The 19596-nt window shown below is 41.6% G+C and overlaps 1 protein-coding gene and 1 non-coding gene across 2 annotated transcripts; both read left to right on the top strand.

Annotated features, from left to right (window-relative positions):
* The first annotated feature begins 5214 nt into the window (after positions 1-5214).
* LOC112726011 (small nucleolar RNA R71) lies at positions 5215-5318 on the top strand. Its single transcript, XR_003165084.1, has one exon. It is a non-coding gene; the product is annotated as a small nucleolar RNA R71 (small nucleolar RNA).
* A 4700-nt stretch (positions 5319-10018) lies between these two features.
* On the top strand, positions 10019-11265 carry LOC140176065 (uncharacterized). Its single transcript, XM_072205924.1, has 2 exons — positions 10019-10203; positions 10566-11265. The coding sequence occupies exons 1-2, from the start codon at positions 10019-10021 to the stop codon at positions 11263-11265; spliced, it is 885 nt and encodes a 294-aa protein (XP_072062025.1).
* The last annotated feature ends 8331 nt before the right edge of the window (positions 11266-19596 follow it).

Raw genomic sequence — 19596 nt, 5'->3', positions numbered from 1 at the left:
TAGCTCTGAATTCAACTACAAAGATATGAAAACTAGCAAAATGGAAAGGTAAAAGTCCTCCCTAACTTAAATTCTATCCTATTTATACACTTTCTATATTGAGCTTCTGTTGTGCTTCTTGGGCTTTGAGGCCTCTCTCTGCTTTCCTTTTGTCTTGGGTTTATGATCCATAATCTTGATGAGGTTGTTGATCCAAATTCTGTAACATTCATTGAGCCAACTTAGTGATAATCAAATAATGACACATGACTCAATAAATTGAGATTTCAAACTCATCAATCCTTCAGGCCCAATCTCATAAACCATGATATTCACTTGGGTTTCATACCAGGGTAAGTTTAAGTTAATGTTTGTGCTCAAAGACTAACTTAAACCGCAATATTTTTGGCCCAGAAACCTTTTCCAAGAGTGGCGTTTAAGTTGCAGTTTAAGCTTAAACTGCAGCTTAAACGCCAGACACTTCCAGTGAGGCCTTTTGTAGAAGCACGTTTAAGCTTCAGTTTAAGGTTAAACTAAAGCTTAAACGTGGAAATGGAAGAAGGCAGCCCTGGAGAGTCATGTAGTCGAACACGTTTAAGCTTCAGTTTAAGGTTAAACTGAAGCTTAAACGTGGATATAGGAAGGGCAGCCCTGGAGGTCGAACACGTTTAACCTCCAGTTTAAGGTTAAACTGGAGGTTAAACGTGGAAATGGAAGGAGGCATCCTGGAGGTCGAACACGTTTAACCTCCAGTTTAAGGTTAAACTGGAGGTTAAACGTGGAAGCTTAGAATGGTAGCCCTGGAGGTGTCGAACACGTTTAAGCTCCAGTTTGAGGTCAAACTGGAGCTTAAACGTGGAAATGGAGAGAGCAACCCTGGAGGAGAAAGCTTGGTCGAACACGTTTAAGCTCCAGTTTAAGGTCAAACTGGAGCTTAAACGTGGAAATGGCTCCCTGGTGCACTTCCCATTTCTGGCGTTTAACCTCCAGTTTAAGGTTAAACTGGAGGTTAAACGTGGAACTCCTTCCTGAGTGGCATTATCATTCTGGCGTTTAACCTCCAGTTTAAGGTTAAACTGGAGGTTAAACTTCAATTCCAGCATTTCTTAGCCTTCCTGATTCTGGCGTTTAAGCTCCAGTTTAGGCTTAAACTGGAACTTAAACTCCACATGTGATATTCAAGCTTCCTTTATTGATTTTGTTGCTTCCTTGCTTAGCCTCTTCTTCCCTGAAATCATCCAAACAATTGCATCAAAGTCTTGCCAAATTTCATGAGAAATCTTCCATTCATAGCATTCAAGTAATATAACTAAAACTCATGGAATTTGCATCAAAATCATACTGTTTGGATGGTTCATTGCTTTGTTATTCATTTAACCATTCTTGGTTACTTAAAGCTCAAGAAAATGCATAAAACAACTAAAACTAACAGAAAAATGCTAGTGAAACTAGCCTAAGATGCCTTGGCATCACAACACCAAACTTAATACTTGCTTGTCCCTAAGCAAGTCCTGAGTTATTTGAGAAGAAAGTATGAGACAGAAAGCAATTACATTGGCTATATTAGCAAGCATTTGAAGTTCATCAGAAGGGTTTTATGCAGAAAGTTGCAGCATCACTTTTTCATACTTATCAGGTAAGATTATCACTTTTTCATTGCATCCATCAAACACTGCTATGGCCTCTTGTTATTCTTATGTCTTTGGCACTTTTCTCTTCTTTATTTTTCTTTTCTTTTTCTTAGAGCTCCTTTGCTCCTTGTTTGCTTAGTGTCATGTGTTGCACAAGCCTTTGGCATTTTCTTTTTCTTATCAGTGCACTACACATATCCACTTTAGGCATTTTAGTTCACATTTCTTCTTGAGACATTGGTGCCCAGCACCTCTTTGTGTGACTAAATGTTTTGTATTTAGGTTGCTCTTGATAATGGACTTTTGGTTGATAATCCCGGGTTAGTTAACCCAAGTTACCAAGTGTTGAAACACTCCTCAGAACCTATTCATCCAAGCATATCCTTAATACATAAACACCACAGGCATTTGTCTCAGAAGTTCAAACCATTGGTGCCTAGCTTATTTTCTCAATTTTTCTGCTTTTTAGTTGCCTTTTTCAGTGGCTTTTTCTTCTTCTTTTTCTTTCTTTTTCATGGCCAAAGACATTTATTCATCAAGATTCATAGACAGTTTTCAATTTCTACATAAAAAATGATAATTCTACACTCTATTTCCAGTGATCTGACTAAACAATCAAGCATGCATACCACCACTTAATTCTACTTGATTTGTCACTAATTGAGCCAAGTTACTTTTGTTCAAACTTTTCTTTTATTTTAGGAAACAGAACAAGCATGGCAAGCATTTGTTTAAGAAGGTGGAGTTATATCCAAACATCTAGGTATTCACTTTATTCAAAGCAATAAACAGACACACATACTAGTAACTTCACATTCCAGAAAGATTCAACAATTACAGTTTAAACCAGAACAAGCATGCTTTTGTTTGCCCTTTTTAAAGAATTGTCAAGGAACAACACCACCTTGTGAAATTTCTTGTTTTCTCTTTGTTGCCAGGAAACAATTTGATTTCTCCTTCTTCTCCTAGTTGTTGCTTTATGTTCTTTCTAAGATCCTTGTTTCCTTTCCTGCAAAGAGTGATGAAGTTGCTTGTTTCTCAAGCACTTGAGTGGTTAGCTCAACTATGTATGGGCAAGTGTCTGAGTCTTAAGTTGGTGTGTGAACACCAAACTTAGTCTCTTACTTACTTCTCTGTTCTTTGAGTCTTTGAATTCTCCTTGGAATGAAGTTGCTGCTAAGGATTTTAAGCATTCCTGTGATTGCTTAGAATGGTTGTTCCTTTCATATAATTCAAAGGTTGTTGTGTTCAGTTGATATGTGTGGTGGAACACCAAACTTAGAGTCACACATTCCCCTTTGAATTATTGATCTACGAATTCATTGTTTGGTGTGAAACACCAAACTTAATTCTTTGCAATGCACAGAAACTACTTCACCTTTTTATTGAAACAAATAAAAGAAACAGTAAAAGGGTATTACCTCAGGTTGGGTTGCCTCCCAACATGCGCTTCTTTAACGTCATTAGCTTGACGGTTGTCCCTTGTTAGGGTGGATTGTAGTGCTTGACGTCTTCTCCTCTCACTATGCAAACGTCCCCACTTGATTCCTTCATGACCTCTAAATGCTCCATAGAAAGAACTTTCCTGATTGTGAACACTTGAGGGCGCTGGGAAGGAATTGTTTTGAGGCCAGGTGGGATTGGCAGATAATGACTTGATATCACTTTATCTCCCGGGGAGAAACCTTCAGTGGGAATTTTCTTGTTTCTCCACCCTCTTGGCAATTTCTTTACAATTCTTCCCTTTCTCTTGAAGCTTTCTTCATTGACCCTTATGCTAGGAGGATCCTTCTGATCTGTTTCCATTGATTCTTGTGGCTTTAACTCTTGCAACTCTTGTTTGCCTTCCAAGGACTGTTTTAGAGTTTCAGTTGCTAGATTACTTTCCTCCAAACACAGCTGGCTACTATTATCCTTAGGCTTTTCAGGTTCTGGTTCAGGCTCAGATGCAGGTTTGAAAACTTTGAAAATGAGCTGTTCATCATGTATTCTCAGAATTAGCTCTCCTTATTCTACATCTATGAGTGCTCTAGTAGTGGCTAGAAATGGTCTGCCCAGAATGATAGGGTGTAAGTAGCTTTCCTCCATGTCCACAATGACAAAGTCTGTGGGGAAGTAATAATCCCCCACTTTCACCAGCACATTTTCAACTACTCCTTCAGCTCGCTTCTGAGTTTTGTCAGCCAGTTGTATGATTATATCAGTGGATCTCACCTCATTCAGTTGTAGCCTCTTCATAAGAGTTAGAGGCATCACATTTATGCTAGCTCCTAAATCACAGAATCCTCTGTCAATTTTTGTTTCCCCTATGATGCAAGGGATATGAAAACTTCCTGGGTCTGTTTTCTTAGAGACTGTGTCCTTCTTGATGAGAGCACTGCATTCTTTATTCATTATTACAGTTTGTCCTCCCTTCAAAATTCTTTTCTTGCTCAGCAATTCCTTTAAATACTTGATATGTGTTGGCATCTGCTGGAGAGTCTCAAGAAAGGGAATATTGATATGGAGAGAGTTAAATGTCTCTAAAAACCTTGAATAGGTTTTCCCTTTTTCACCTCCTCCTAACCTCTGAGGAAATGGTGCTTTTGGTTGGTATGTTTCCATTGTGCCCTTTTGCAGTTCCTTGGCTTGCTCAGTTTCACTTTCCTGCTTAGCTTCCTCCACACCTTCCTTCAAGATTTCTGGCTCCTGTTTTGAGGGTCTGATTCCTTCTTCTTCTGAGACTTCCTTCAATATGGTGATGGCCTTGCATTCTTCCCATCTCACTCTCTTTTGTTCCCCTTTAGGATTCTTTTCTGTGTCACTAGGGAACACTGCAGTTGATTTGGGGGCCTGTTGAGATAGCTCTCCTACTTGAGACTCCATCCTCTTGAGTTTTTCACCATGGTTCCTTAAGGTAGCTCTCACATCATCCCTGAAGCTTTTCAATTCGGTTATGTCTTGACTCATGGTTGCCATCATTCCTTCTATCCGGTTTAATTGATCTTGAAATTGTTGGTTCGGATTAGGTTGGGTGGGTTGATTATTTTGGCCATGATATGGTGGTTGTGAGTAAGTGTTTTGTGTGGCTTGATATGATCTTTGGTTGGAATTTTGGTATGTGGAATTGTTATGTTGGTTGTGGTTGTAAGGTTTGTGGTTTTGTGGTTGGGTTTGTTGGTTCCCCCACCCAAAGTTTGGGTGATTTTTCCATCCTGGGTTGTAAGTGTTGGAATGTGGATCATATGATTGCCTTTGTTGGTTTCCCACATAGTTGGCCTCTTCCCAATCACCTCCTTCAATGCTTACTTCCTCTTGATCTTGTGTGTGTATTGCAGCCACTTGCTTTGTTTCTAATTGCCTGGTAAGCTCTGCTAGTTGCTTGGCAAACACTTTGTTTTGGGCTAGAATTGTATCAACATGGTTCAGCTCCATGACTCCCTTAGTGTTGTGCCTCTCTGATGCATAGTAGTACTCATTCTCAGCCACTGTCTCAATCACTTCAATGGCTTCTTCCACAGTCTTTTTCCTGTTCAATGAACCTCCTGATGAATGGTCTACAGCCTTCCTTGATTCATAAGAGAGTCCATCATAGAAAATATGCAATTGCACCCAATCATGGAACATGTCTGGTGGGCATTTCCTTGTCAAATCCTTGAATCTCTCCCATGCCTCGTAGAGAGTTTCACCATCTTGTTGTCTAAAAGTTTGAACCTCAGATCGAAGCCTATTGACCTTTTGTGGGGGGTAGAAACGTGCAAGAAACTTGCTTTCCACCTCATCCCATGTTGTTAGACTCCCCCTTGGGAATGATTCCAGCCACTTAGCTGCTTTGTCCCTAAGTGAAAATGGGAACAAAAGCAGTTTATAGGCATCTTCCTGGACTCCATTGGACTTTACAGTGTCACAAATTCTCAGGAATTTTGTGAGATGTTGGTTGGGATCTTCATTAGCACTCCCACCAAATGAACAATGATTCTCCACAAGTGATATTAGCTGTGGTTTGAGCTCAAAATTGTTGGCCTGAATGGGTGGTTTCTGAATGCTGCTACCACAATTCCCAGAGGTTGGGTTTATGTATGAACTAAGAACCCTCCTCTCAGGAATGGCATTGTTTCCATCAGCTCTCTCATGGTTGTGAACTTCTCTATCCATGTTGAGATCTAGAGCTTCCTCAAAATTGTCCTCAGATTCTCCTTCAGATTCTTCTTCTCCCAGTACTCTCTTCCCTTTTGCTTCCCTTCTAAGTCTATGAAGGGTCCTCTCTGGTTCGGTATATGGAGGAGTTGATGTCTCTCCTCTCCTACCTGTCATACAAGAACACAGCACAGGCAACAACAAGTGAAATACTCTTGGTTAATGGAAGAGTATGGTTAGAGCAATTGAGGAATTAATTCAAACAGTTAGTGAGTCAGTGAGTTAGTTGCTTGAATTTAAAGGCATAAAGGAAGAAAGCATGTAACAGAATGCAGAAATTAAAATTCAACAAGTAACTTGTACTGAATTAATCAAAACAAAAAAAAATGCTCAATCTAGTTAACTTCCAATTGGAGAATTGTCAATCGAAAACCAATCCCCGGCAACGGCGCCATAAACTTGATGCGCATAAACTTGTTATGCTACGATTTAGGAAATTGCACGATCGGCAAAATTCCTTCCGGCAAGTGCACCGGTTATCGTCAAGTAAAAACTCACAATAGAGTGAGGTCGAATCCCACAAGGATTGGTTGAGTGAGCAATTCGGATTAGAAATGTGTTCTAGTTGAGCGGAATCAAGATTTAGATGAGAATTGCGGAATGTAAAATTGGCGGGAAGAGTAAATGACAAGAAATTGAAATGGCGGAATCTTAAATTGCATGAATTAAAGAGCAGAAGCTAAATTGCTGAAATTAAAAGGGAATGGGGGTGATTGCAAGAATTGAGTTGCAGAATGTAAAGAGAAATTGGAAATCAAAAATGGGGAATTCATTGGGTGTTAGGAGATATTGAGATCTCCGAATCAAAACATGTATATCTCTTCCTCAACCAATGCGTTCATTGAATTTTGCTTGGCAATCTTATATGATTGGATCCCAATCCCTTGGCTCACCAATTCTCTCTAAAAACAAACAAATTCCCAATCCCTTGGTTTAAATGTTCATAAGAAGAGATGATGCTCGATCACTGATTATACCACACAGTTTCATGAACCACAATTTGGTAGGATTACATGTCACAATATCCATCCAAACCCTAATCCAATTCACTGTGAGAAAGCTTCTCTAGCATGAATCCTCCATTCCTTTCCCAAGGTTCCGAAGGATTCCAATTATGGGTAGTTTCTTTCCCAAGACAACTACTCAATGGAATTAGAACGAGAAGCCTTCTAACAAAATTCAAGAGAAAAGGTTGAAGAAGAAGATAAACTATTATTGATTCATTGAATTACAATAGAGCTCCCTAACCCAATGAAAGGGGTTTAGTGAGTCATAGCTCTGAATTCAACTACAAAGATATGAAAACTAGCAAAATGGAAAGGTAAAAGTCCTCCCTAACTTAAATTCTATCCTATTTATACACTTTCTATATTGAGCTTCTGTTGTGCTTCTTGGGCTTTGAGGCCTCTCTCTGCTTTCCTTTTGTCTTGGGTTTATGATCCATAATCTTGATGAGGTTGTTGATCCAAATTCTGTAACATTCATTGAGCCAACTTAGTGATAATCAAATAATGACACATGACTCAATAAATTGAGATTTCAAACTCATCAATCCTTCAGGCCCAATCTCATAAACCATGATATTCACTTGGGTTTCATACCAGGGTAAGTTTAAGTTAATGTTTGTGCTCAAAGACTAACTTAAACCGCAATATTTTTGGCCCAGAAACCTTTTCCAAGAGTGGCGTTTAAGTTGCAGTTTAAGCTTAAACTGCAGCTTAAACGCCAGACACTTCCAGTGAGGCCTTTTGTAGAAGCACGTTTAAGCTTCAGTTTAAGGTTAAACTGAAGCTTAAACGTGGAAATGGAAGAAGGCAGCCCTAGAGAGTCATGTAGTCGAACACGTTTAAGCTTCAGTTTAAGGTTAAACTGAAGCTTAAACGTGGATATAGGAAGGGCAGCCCTGGAGGTCGAACACGTTTAACCTCCAGTTTAAGGTTAAAATGGAGGTTAAACGTGGAAATGGAAGGAGGCATCCTGGAGGTCGAACACGTTTAACCTCCAGTTTAAGGTTAAACTGGAGGTTAAACGTGGAAGCTTAGAATGGTAGCCCTGGAGGTGTCGAACACGTTTAAGCTCCAGTTTGAGGTCAAACTGGAGCTTAAACGTGGAAATGGAGAGAGCAACCCTGGAGGAGAAAGCTTGGTCGAACACGTTTAAGCTCCAGTTTAAGGTCAAACTGGAGCTTAAACGTGGAAATGGCTCCCTGGTGCACTTCCTATTTCTGGCGTTTAACCTCCAGTTTAAGGTTAAACTGGAGGTTAAACGTGGAACTCCTTCCTGAGTGGCATTATCATTCTGGCGTTTAACCTCCAGTTTAAGGTTAAACTGGAGGTTAAACTTCAATTCCAGCATTTCTTAGCCTTCCTGATTCTGGCGTTTAAGCTCCAGTTTAGGCTTAAACTGGAACTTAAACTCCACATGTGATATTCAAGCTTCCTTTATTGATTTTGTTGCTTTCTTGCTTAGCCTCTTCTTCCCTGAAATCATCCAAACAATTGCATCAAAGTCTTGCCAAATTTCATGAGAAATCTTCCATTCATAGCATTCAAGTAATATAACTAAAACTCATGGAATTTGCATCAAAATCATACTGTTTGGATGGTTCATTGCTTTGTTATTCATTTAACCATTCTTGGTTACTTAAAGCTCAAGAAAATGCATAAAACAACTAAAACTAACAGAAAAATGCTAGTGAAACTAGCCTAAGATGCCTTGGCATCAAATGCCAAGGTTTCTAAAAAGAGGAGACCTCATCCCAAAAGCAAAGGATGGTATGAAATTGTGAGCAGATCCATTCTGCCTAGTGTAAACACTTCAGAGGTCAATATTAAAAGAGCCACCACGGTGCACTGCATTATGATAGGAGGAGAGATTAGAGTCCATGAACTCATAGCCAAGAACATTCAAGAGTTATTCGAGAAGAGTGATCCTGACGCTTGGCTCTACTATCCAAGCACCATGATTCGCCTATGCAAGAAGGCTATGGTGGTGTTTGAGGATGCAAACCCTGTTTGGTTAAACCCGGGTAAGCCAATCACCCCTCAGAGAATGTCATATGTCACGGTTTCCCAATAACAAAGGAGGCCACAAAGGAGGAGAAAAAGGGAGGAACAACAAGAAGAGGAACACCAAGAAATGGAGCAGCAAGAAGAGCAACAAGCCCCAACACCAGCCACTATGGACATGAGTCAAATTCAAGAGGCTATTGATGGCCTATCTAGACAATACATGGAGAATCAAGAGTAATAGAGAAATTTTTAACTCCAACTCATGGACCAACAGAGGGGATTCTAATCCCAAATCATGGATCAATAGAGGGAGCTACATATGCAGCTCATGGAACATACACCACCTTCGAGAAAGGAGCTCGGTCCAGGACGTTGACCATAGACTACATAGTCGTCGATGTAAGCTCGGCATATAACGCACTCATAGGATGTACAACTCTAAACCAACTTGCTGTGGTAGTCTTCACTCCACACTTGTGCATGAAGTTTCCCACCACGTAGGGCATAGCTACCATTAAAGAAGACCAAAAGCTCACACGACGATGCTACAATGAAAGCCTGAACCTCAAAGGCGACCCTAGAGGAAAAGAGGCCAACTCCATTGAACTCGGAGGTGCCCGGGTTCACGAAGAACTCCATCCCCAACCAGAAGGCGAGACCGAAGAAGTTCAAATCGGAGACACCCAAGATAAAACAACAAGTATAGGAGCGAACCTAAGGCAAGACCTAAAAAAGCTACTTGTCAGGATCGTAAAAGAAAACTCTGACCTCTTTGCATGGAAGACTGCGAATATGCCTGGCATAGATCCCAGCTTAATGTGACACAAACTGGCAGTGTACCTCGGATCTCGACCAATACAACAAAAGCACAGAAAGCCCGGCCTGGAGAGATCACAAGTCGTGGAGAAACAGGTGCAAGCCTTGCTAGAGGCAGGGTTCATAAGGGAGGTTAAGTATCCATTGTGGCTGGCCAACATCGTATTGGTAAAAAAGCTAAATGGGAAATGGCGGATGTGTGTAGATTACACCGACCTCAATAAAGCCTGCCCAAAAGACCCCTATCCCCTCCCAAACATCGACACCCTAGTCGACCCGTCGTCGGGATACAAATACCTTTCCTTCATGGACGCCTACTCGGGGTAAAACCAAATCCCAATGCATAAACCCGACTAAGAGAAAACCTCATTCCTAACCCCAAAAGCAAACTACTGCTACGTAGTAATGCCGTTCGGACTAAAGAACACGAGGGTCACATATCAGAGGTTAATGAACAAAGTATTTGCCGACAACATCGAGAAGCTGATGGAAGTCTTTGTGGACGACATGCTAGAAAAAACCCAAAAAGAGGAAACACTGTTGCCCGACCTCGTCGAAGTATTTCGTACTATAAGAAAGCACGGGATGAGGTAAACCCCACAAAATGTCCCTTCGCAGTAGAAGCTGGAAAATTCCTTAGGTTCATGCTTACCCAGAGAGGCATTGAGGCAAACCCAGACAAATGCCAAGCCATACTCAACATAAAAAGCCCGACCTGTGTGAAAGAGGTACAGCAGCTAAATGGAAGACTAGTGGCCCTGTCCAGGTTTCTAGCCGGATCAGCGCTAAAATCTCTCCCTTTCTATGCAATACTAAGGAAAGGAAAGAAGTTCGAATGGACTCCCGAGTGCGAAAAAGCCTTCCAAGACTTCAAAACATTCCTACGGCAACCACCCATCCTGACTCGACCTCGACAAGGAGAAGAACTGATACTATACCTCGCCGTGGAAAGTCAAGCGATAGCATCAGCGCTAGTCAGAGAAGATGACAACGGACAACAACCCATCTACTTCATCAACAAGGCTTTACAAGGGGATGAACTGAACTACCAAAAGATAGAAAAGTTCTCCTATGCCCTCATACTCACCTCCCGAAGACTTCGACCATATTTTCAAGCCCACACCATCAGAGTGCGGATTAATCAACCCATGAAAGGCATCTTGGAGAAAACAGATTTAGCCGGAAGAATTCTACAATGGGCAGTCGAGCTATCCAAGTTTGACCTCAAGTACGAAGGTCGCACTGTCGTCGAATCCCAATACATGGCTGACTTCATCGCAGAGTATACAGATACCCTGGGAACTCCCATAGAATGGAACCTCTATGTCAACAGCTCATCAAATAAAGCCGAAAGTGGAGCAGGCGTTATCTTAAAAAGCGACCAAGGGACCCAACTCGAACTCTCCTTAAGATTTGAGTTTCCCGCCTCAAATAATCAAACAGAGTACGAAGCCCTACTGGCTGGCTTGAAGCTGGCTAGGGAAGTCGGAGAACACAAGCTTACCATCTTCAGCGACTCGCAAGTAATCACCTCCCAGATAGATGGAAGTTACCAGGCGAAGGATCTCATTATGAAAAAATACCTGGACAAAACTAAAGAACAGCTCGGGAGCTTCAGTGAATACACGATCCGATATATACCTCGGGAGTAAAATGCCTGAGCCGACGGACTTTCAAAACTAGCCAGCACCAAACCAGGGGGCAACAATAGAAGCCTCATCCAAGAAACCTTACAGCACCCATCAACCTCAAGGGAAGAGAAGGTCCTAAGCATATCAGACCAGGACCAAGGGTGGATGACCCCTATAATCAACTACCTCAAGTCCGAAACACTTCCCACAGAAAAAAAAGACGCAAAAAGGCTCATATGGGAAGCACAATACTACAAGATGTCCTGTACAGAAGAGGAATTTCAACACACCTCCTAAAGTGCATCCCGACTTCTGCCATAAAAGAGGTCCTGGAGGACGTTCATAGTGGCATGTGCAACAACCACCTTGGGGCACGGGCTCTATCCAAAAAAGTACTTCGAGCCAGCTTCTAAGGGCTGACCTTACAGAAGAAAGCAGCCGAGTTCATCAAAACATGCCCTCTATACCAGAAGCACGCCAACTTCCACATGGCCCCACCTGAAGAACTCATTTGCGTCACCTCACCCTGGCCGTTCGCAAAGTGGGGGCTCGACCTCCCTGGACCATTCCCCCAGGGATTAGGGCAAGTCAAATTCCTCGTTGTAGGAATAGATTACTTCACAAAGTGGATCGAGGCAGAGCCATTGGCCGCCGCTACCGCCCAAAGAAGTTGGAAGTTCCTGCATAGAAATATCGTCACAAGGTTTGGAGTTTCCCACTCCATCACCACGGACAACGGGACTCAGTTCACCAACACGGGCTTTAGGAACCTGGTAGCTGATCTAAAAATCAAGCACCAGTTCACCTCAGTTGAACATCCATAAGCCAACGGACAGGAGGAGGCCACCAATAAAGTCATATTGGCCAGGTTAAAGCGTCGATTACAGGACGCGAAAGGAGCCTGGGCTGAAGAGCTCCCCCAAGTCCCATGGGCGTACCGGACAACACCACACTCCACCACGAGGGAATCACCCTTCCGACTTGCTTACAGAATGGAGGCAATGATCCCCGTAGAAATAGATGAAAGATCCCCAAGGGTGATCTTCTACAGTGAGGACAACAACTCTGGAGCATAAAAGAAAGAACTCGACCTGCTTCCAGAAGTCCGAGAAAGAGATTGGATCAGAGAGGACGCACTAAAGCGTTGAATGGCCTCAAGGTACAACCGGAAGGTAATCTAACGAAGCTTCGCTACCAACGACCTAATCCTAATCCATAATGATATCGGAACAGGTCCGTCAGGAAAAGGAAAGCTAGCAGCTAACTGGAAAGCACCATACCAGATTACAGAAGTACTAGGGAAAGGTTACTATAGGGTGGCTGACCTCCAAGGGCGGGAGCTCCCGAGGTCATGGCATGCTTGTAACCTAAGAAGGTACTATAGCTAGAGAAAGGTCTTGAGCCAAGGTGTGCTCTTTTTCCCACTAAAGGGTTTTTTAACGAGGCACCAAGCCAAGACCCGAAGGCGTCCCGACTTGCAGGGTAACCCCACACATGTATATACTATTATTTACATTTTTTATTCATTGCATTCCCTAAAAAAGTTTCCTACCATGGTGCATTAATTTACGCTCGAACAAAAAATGCAAAATTCATCGCCCAACCGGGAAAGATCGGCAAGGTGAAGCGACGAGGATCGAATTAATGTGAGAAGTTATAAAAGCGACCCATATAAAGTGGCCTGACAAGGTTGGATTAAAAACAGGGTTGCAAAAAATAACTTGAGAAGGCCCGACAGAGGAGTCAGACCAGCTAAATGATCACTAAAAAAGGCAACAATGCCTTCCTAACCGTGCGAAGGTCGAAAAAGGTTGAAAAACCTAGTGTCAAAGCTACTAAGCTAAAAGGTAGGAGTCCGAAAAGGTCGCTGCCTAAAAAGCGAAGGTAGTCACAAGCCCAAACAAGGGTTAAAGGTCGTCCAAATAAACTAAAAAAAGAAAGGTTCTGAACAGAACATTACCTAGAAAGTTATTGGAAACCGACTAAAAAGCCCGAAACAACAACACCAAACTGCAAGGACAAAATTGCCAAAAACAGAATAAAATAGCTCGGAAAAATCGTAAACGCAATCAAAAAAGACACAAATCAAAGGTAGAAGTTCATGAGAAAACACTACCTCAAGGTCGTCAGGAAGGAGGTTGGCCAGAAAAGCCCAACACCAAATTCCAAAAAGTGGATAGGCTAAAAAGGTAGAAAGTCCACAAAGGGACGCTGATGAATCCATATTTGACGATATATTTTGCTTTGATTTGAGTGGATTTCATCATATAAACCCATATTTATTCATCCAAATAGCATACTTTTGTGTTCTCTCCCTTAATTGAGCCTAATTGTGAAAACATGCTATTTTGTGCTTATTTTAATCACTTTTATCCCATTCGATACCTTGATGGTTTTGATGAGTCATTTCAGGTGTAATAAGTTGGAATGGCTTGATAAGAGTGGAAGAGAAGCATGCAAGAGGGAGAAAACATGAAGAAAACAAAGGAGAAGCACACATTGGAGTGTACGTGCACACAACCACCTGTGCATACGCACAAGAACCATAAAGCCATGTGTGCGTAAGCATAACATTATGTGCGTACGCATAAGAAGGAAATTAGCATGTGTGCGTACGCACACACCTGTGCATACGCACACGTCCCAGCACATGACTCACTTAATGGAAATCGCTGGAGGCGATTTTTGGGCCTCTAGAGCCCAGTTTTGGGACTTTCTGAAGCTGATTCTTCCTATATCAAAGAGGGCCTCATTCTATGTTAAAGTGAGGGGGGAGAAATTAGGGTTAGTTTAGCACTATGTAGGTTATTTTCTAGAGAGAGAAGCTTCCCCTTCTCTCTAGAACTAGGGTTTCTTAGTTTGATTCCTTGTAATTTCTATGTTTAATTCTTTCTTCAATCTAGTTTCTTCTACCTTTCTTTGTTTTATTGTCTTAATTTCCTTATGTTATCTTGTTAATTTCTTATTTCCCTTTCTTTTTGATGTTCATGAGCACTCTTGTTATTTTAATTTACAATTAATTCAATTTATGTTTCATGTCCTTTATTGCTCAATTGAGTTGCTATCTTTACTTTTCTTGCTTGGTAGTTGTAGCATTTATTATTTTTTGTCATTTTATCATGCTTTCTTTTTATTCCCACCAAGTGTTTGACAAAATACTTGGTTGGTTTTGGCCTAGTCTTTTCCCACTCTTGGTTGGAAAATTGGGTGATTGGGTGAAATTGAGTTGTGGATGTCCATTCCACATTGTGTGAGGATTGTTAATTGATTTGGTTTCCCTTGACTCTAAGTGACCCACTAGTGTTTACTAGGACTTAGGGATTGGAATCAATAATGCCCTTTGACTTATCCTCGATGCAAGGTTAACTAATTGGGATTAATTTACACACAATTACCATGTTTGTGGTCCACAACTAGGATAGGAATCCTTAATTACCCACTTCTTGCCAAGAGTCCTTTTTATCATTTAATTTCCATTTGCATTACTTTCACTTGCTTCCATTTACTCATTGCATGCCTATTTAGTTTCTTGCACTTTAAATTTCTTGCCAATTGCCACCATCCAACCCTCATTTCCCTTTAGCCAATAATAGACACTTAATTGTAACTCCTAGGAAAGACGACCCGGGAATTCAAACTCCCGGTTATTGTGTTTTGATTGTGACATCCTTTGAATTAACATTTGATTATGAGAATTCATTGTTAGTTTGGACTATGCTACTAACAAATTGCTTCTTATTTTGATTGATTCGAAGCCAGCAAATAATTTTCATTATCAAACACTACCCAAAAATGAAATCCAGATAAGGTTGAAACAACAACCAAAGGGGTAAAGGCATTCCTCAGAAATCAGCCAGCACACAACCAAAGCAAGTCAAAACAAGGAAGTTTCAAAAAGTTAAACATTAAAAACTCAAAGGTTCCCTAACACCAACTCATGAGTGAAAGTGTTTGATTAAAAATAAAAAGTTACTAGAGAGCAACCACAAATGTCAGCAAACCACACAAAAGATTACAATAAAAAGAGTTTAGAGGTCCACAGGTCGGACCATATCAACACATAATCAAAGGAACAATAAAATAAGGGAGAGAAGTCATAGAGGATCCAACTTTGCTCCCATCACCACATCCTGAGAAGCTAGAATGACCGAAATCGGGACTGCCCCAACAACACCGTCCGGCCCATTCAAAATTTCCACATCAGGGTCAGCCTCAGATTGGGTAGCTTCAGTAGAAGGGGCTGTAGAAGCCTTGGCCTTGAGATCAGGAGCGGGAGTCTCGTCATCATCAGGGGCAAGCACGTTCTTGCCATCCTCAACAATGTTATCCATGCTGATCAGAGAGAGATCGGCGTCAGGAGCAAGAACCCGGACCTGAGCTTTCAAGTTCTCGTACAAAGTAGTCATGCCATTCACAATGTGACCCTGTAACTCGGCATAATCATCATAGGAGGACTGGAGCTTTTCCTTCACCTCAAGAAGCTCCTCAAAAGTCCGGGTATAACTCTCCATGGCTTTCTTTGCATCTCCTCTGCCAAATTAGCAGACGCCTCTGCCGCAGTGGCCCGAGCCTTCTCTTTCTCCAAAAACAGCTCCAGCCCAACAATTTTTGCCTCCATCTCAAGCCTCAGCCCCTCTACCCTCTCATAATTAGCCTTAGCACTCCCAAGGAAGGCGCTGATAGCATTAATAGGGGATTTCTTAAACTCCCTCAACAATACAGCACTAAGGTTGGCCATCCGGACACCGTTGCTGGATATAAAATCAAGGTGCTTGAGGATAGATACAACATCAATTGGAACAAAACCATATGGGGCGATGTGCTCCACAACAAAGGCCACCCCATTGAAGTCTTTATCATTAGGATAGGTCCCAGATGAAGAGGGGGAAGAGGCAGCACCAGAGGTCGTCAAAGTCGGAACAGTAGAGGCCAGACGAACCTGAGGAGTAAAGATAATCTTCCTCGGACCCTGAGGACCCGAGTCTGGCTTCTTTGGTAGAACCTGAGAAGAACCCTCACCCGACGTCTTTCTCTGCAAGTTCTAGGCGGCCACCGTCTTCTTGGTCTTGCGGAGGACCTTCATCGAATCGGAGCTGGAAACCATCTCTGAAAAAAATCACAAAAGCATTTATATAGTGGATAATGACAAACAAACGACAATAAAAAATTTGTAGGAAGTCGGGCGCTACCTAGCTAGGAACGGAGAAGAGCAGGATCCCCTAAAAACTTCTTTGTATCCAAATGAGAAGGCTCCCCCCAGTGCTCCTCCAAAACACCCACAAAGGCCCTCTCTACCTCATCAAGACTCTCTAACAAATACTTAAGAACTACAGGCTCCTCTTACCACCAAATGGGTAAGGTGGGTTCCTTATTCTCATCAAGAAAAAAGGGATGAACATCATCCACAGCCCGAACCTTGAAGTAGAAATTTTTAAAATCATGAAAGGAGTCATCAAAAATAGAAAACACCTTTTTACCCTGGGTAGCACGAAAGGAGATCCAAGAAGCCTTCTTCTTAGCCGCCCCTAGCTTGGTCAGCACAAACAAATAAAGAAAAAGACTGAGGGAAGGTCGGACACCCAACTCCTGGCAAAATAGCTGAAAAATTTTCATAAAAGCCCAAGAGTTGGGATGAAGCTGAGAAGGGGAAAGGTTGCAGTTCCAAATGAAGTCGGTCTCAAACTCAGTAAAAGGAAGGGTAATGCCTAACTTGGTAAAAAAGCAATCATATGCATAGAATAACGTACGCTCTGCCCGACTTAAAGGAGGAAAACTGACCCTCTCCTCGGAGTCGGGTGACACCAACTCATAGTCTTCTCATCTTCCCTATTCCCACAAATCCTATGATACCTCCTAAATTTTTTGCAATATTTCGGATCCGCCACAGTGACACACCCTAACACTACAGAATCTAACCAGTCAGCCATACCAGGAGGAACCTTTGTGGACATCTCAACAATATTTCTACGAGTAGACATAGAAATTACACCTACAGCAAGAAAATGAAAGGGGAGTCACTACCAAACAACTCGGCCAGAAATAAGAAGATGAAAGAACAACCAACGAACCAGCAACAAGACAACAAAGGGCGCCCCAAGGTTCGCAAAAGCAAATCACCACCACAAACCTAGCGACACCCTTTGGAGGCAATGCAAGCACAGGAAGAAAAAACGCAAGGGATCAAAGAAGATCCAAAGCCCCAAGCCCTAGCCTTTAAGCAGCAGTAAGAAGAAAGATCGAAACTTTAAAGAACATAACAGCATGCAGCAGAAGCAAAAACAAAGTGCGCAGAAGAATCACAACTACCATCAAACAGGAAAAATGTGAAATGCATAAAATAGGTACCAACCTAAAGTAAGGAGAAGCAGAAGTAATGACAAACGCACGGCAAAAGCACAGACGATCCACACCAACTAGAGCCTCAAAGCTTTGGAAAAGAAGAAAAAACTTGGGGCAAATCAAAGAAATAAAAAAGAAAGAAAGAAACTTTCTTCAGAAAATGAAACAAAGCCAAAGACCCCTCTGATTTTGAACAAAATAAAAAGAGGAAAAGCAAAACGTCAAAGAAAGTAAGGGTTCAATCAATAGTCTTTAAAAGCACTTATGGATATCTAAGAAACGACTGTGCTCGAAAATGGTGCAGCATTTAAAAGCAAAACGCTTCGCATTTTGAAAGAATTAAAGACGCAGAAACCACCCGTGAAGGACCAACAAAACCGAACTCAACCAATAAAGAGATGCTCGAGCACGACCTCACCAAGAGATCGAAGCTCGGAACGAGCACGACCTCGAGAAGTCGAAAGCTCAAGCAGGGGCACTGTTCATACCATGGTCCGAACTGATGGATCAGAAGAGCCGAAGACAAGAGGACCGACCTCACCAAAGGTTAGGCCCATAACTGACCTCTTCACAAGAGCTCGGTAAACTCCTAAACAGACCCGAAAGAGGCCCAAAACAAAGAGCCACCGCCTACTAGGAAGCGGTTGGCAAAAGATATGATCTCATCCGCAAAAGATAAGATAAAGATAACAATCTTATCTCAAGAAAGATCATCGAGCACCACTATAAATACACTGGAGCACCCAAGTATAACTCATACTCCAATTCTACTAAAAACCTGCCTAAAGCCCGCACTAACTTAAGTATCGGAGTCTCTTGCAGGTACCACCACCCCCCGATGATCAAGAACCAGCAGCACCTCAAGCTCCAACAAATCGGACACAACAGGTTTGACCAGACCGGAAGATCTCATCCGAGATCGACCTCAACGTTTCAGGTAACCCTCGGAACAATATTCAATCTTAATTAATCTAATTCATTATTATCATTCATCATCATAATCAATTATAACATTTATCCTCTTCATATATCACTTCACACTTTATTCCTCTCTTTCCAATTCATCAACTCACCTCATTAACTCTCACTTCTAACTCTTCTATTGTTAATTACACTGGCTCTAGACTCTGATCGGGTTTTATAAAGGTTTAGAAGGCTTGAGGAATGGTTGAAAGATTAAAAAATTCACTTTTCAGAAAAACATGGTGGTCGTGTGCACATGCACATGCTCGTCTATACATGAATGTAAATTTGACAAAGTCGTGTACGCGGATCACCTTCGCGCACGTGGAAGGTTTGGGCAGTCGGGTTCGCTCGCGTACGCATGAGCGTAATTTTGACAAACTCACGTATGTACCCCGTGTTCGCGTACGCATGGGTGTTGGCAGAGACCAACTCCTGCGTACACACGACAGTGCTCGCGTACACAAGCCATACCAAAACTTGAAAAAGCTGATATATTATAAAAACTAGTTTTTCAACCCAATTTCAAACATTCATATCTTTTTTCACAAAATTTATTTTTCAACCATTCATGAACTGTTGCAAAGATTGAGAAATGAATTTTCATAAAAAAATCTAGTTTTGTAAAGTTTCCAACTCCGAGGACTGAGATACGACCCGTTGAAGTTGGCCAAAAATCAGTTTTAATCATAAACAGCATTTACCAACTTTTTCAAAAGTTCACAAGCCATAACAATTTTCACTCATCAATTTGACCTTAAACCAACTCAATTCACATATTCACACTCAATCAAAATTCAAACCTACTCCATTTACACATTTCAACTTAAATTCATCAATTCAACACCTCAAAACCTCATTTTCCACTATTTCATCAACCCCTCAAATTTCCACACATTCAATAGCATTTTTCCATTCAATCCCATACATCATCACACAATTCAACCACCACTTACCATTCTACCCTTTTTTTCAGCCTCCGACCTAAAATTCATGGCCTCTATCTCAATATTCATCAATTCAATATATATATATATATATATATATATA

Source organism: Arachis hypogaea, chromosome 11 (genome assembly GCF_003086295.3).
Source record: "Arachis hypogaea cultivar Tifrunner chromosome 11, arahy.Tifrunner.gnm2.J5K5, whole genome shotgun sequence".
Classification (NCBI taxonomy): domain Eukaryota; kingdom Viridiplantae; phylum Streptophyta; class Magnoliopsida; order Fabales; family Fabaceae; genus Arachis; species Arachis hypogaea.
This window is presented reverse-complemented; position numbering and strand designations above follow the sequence as displayed.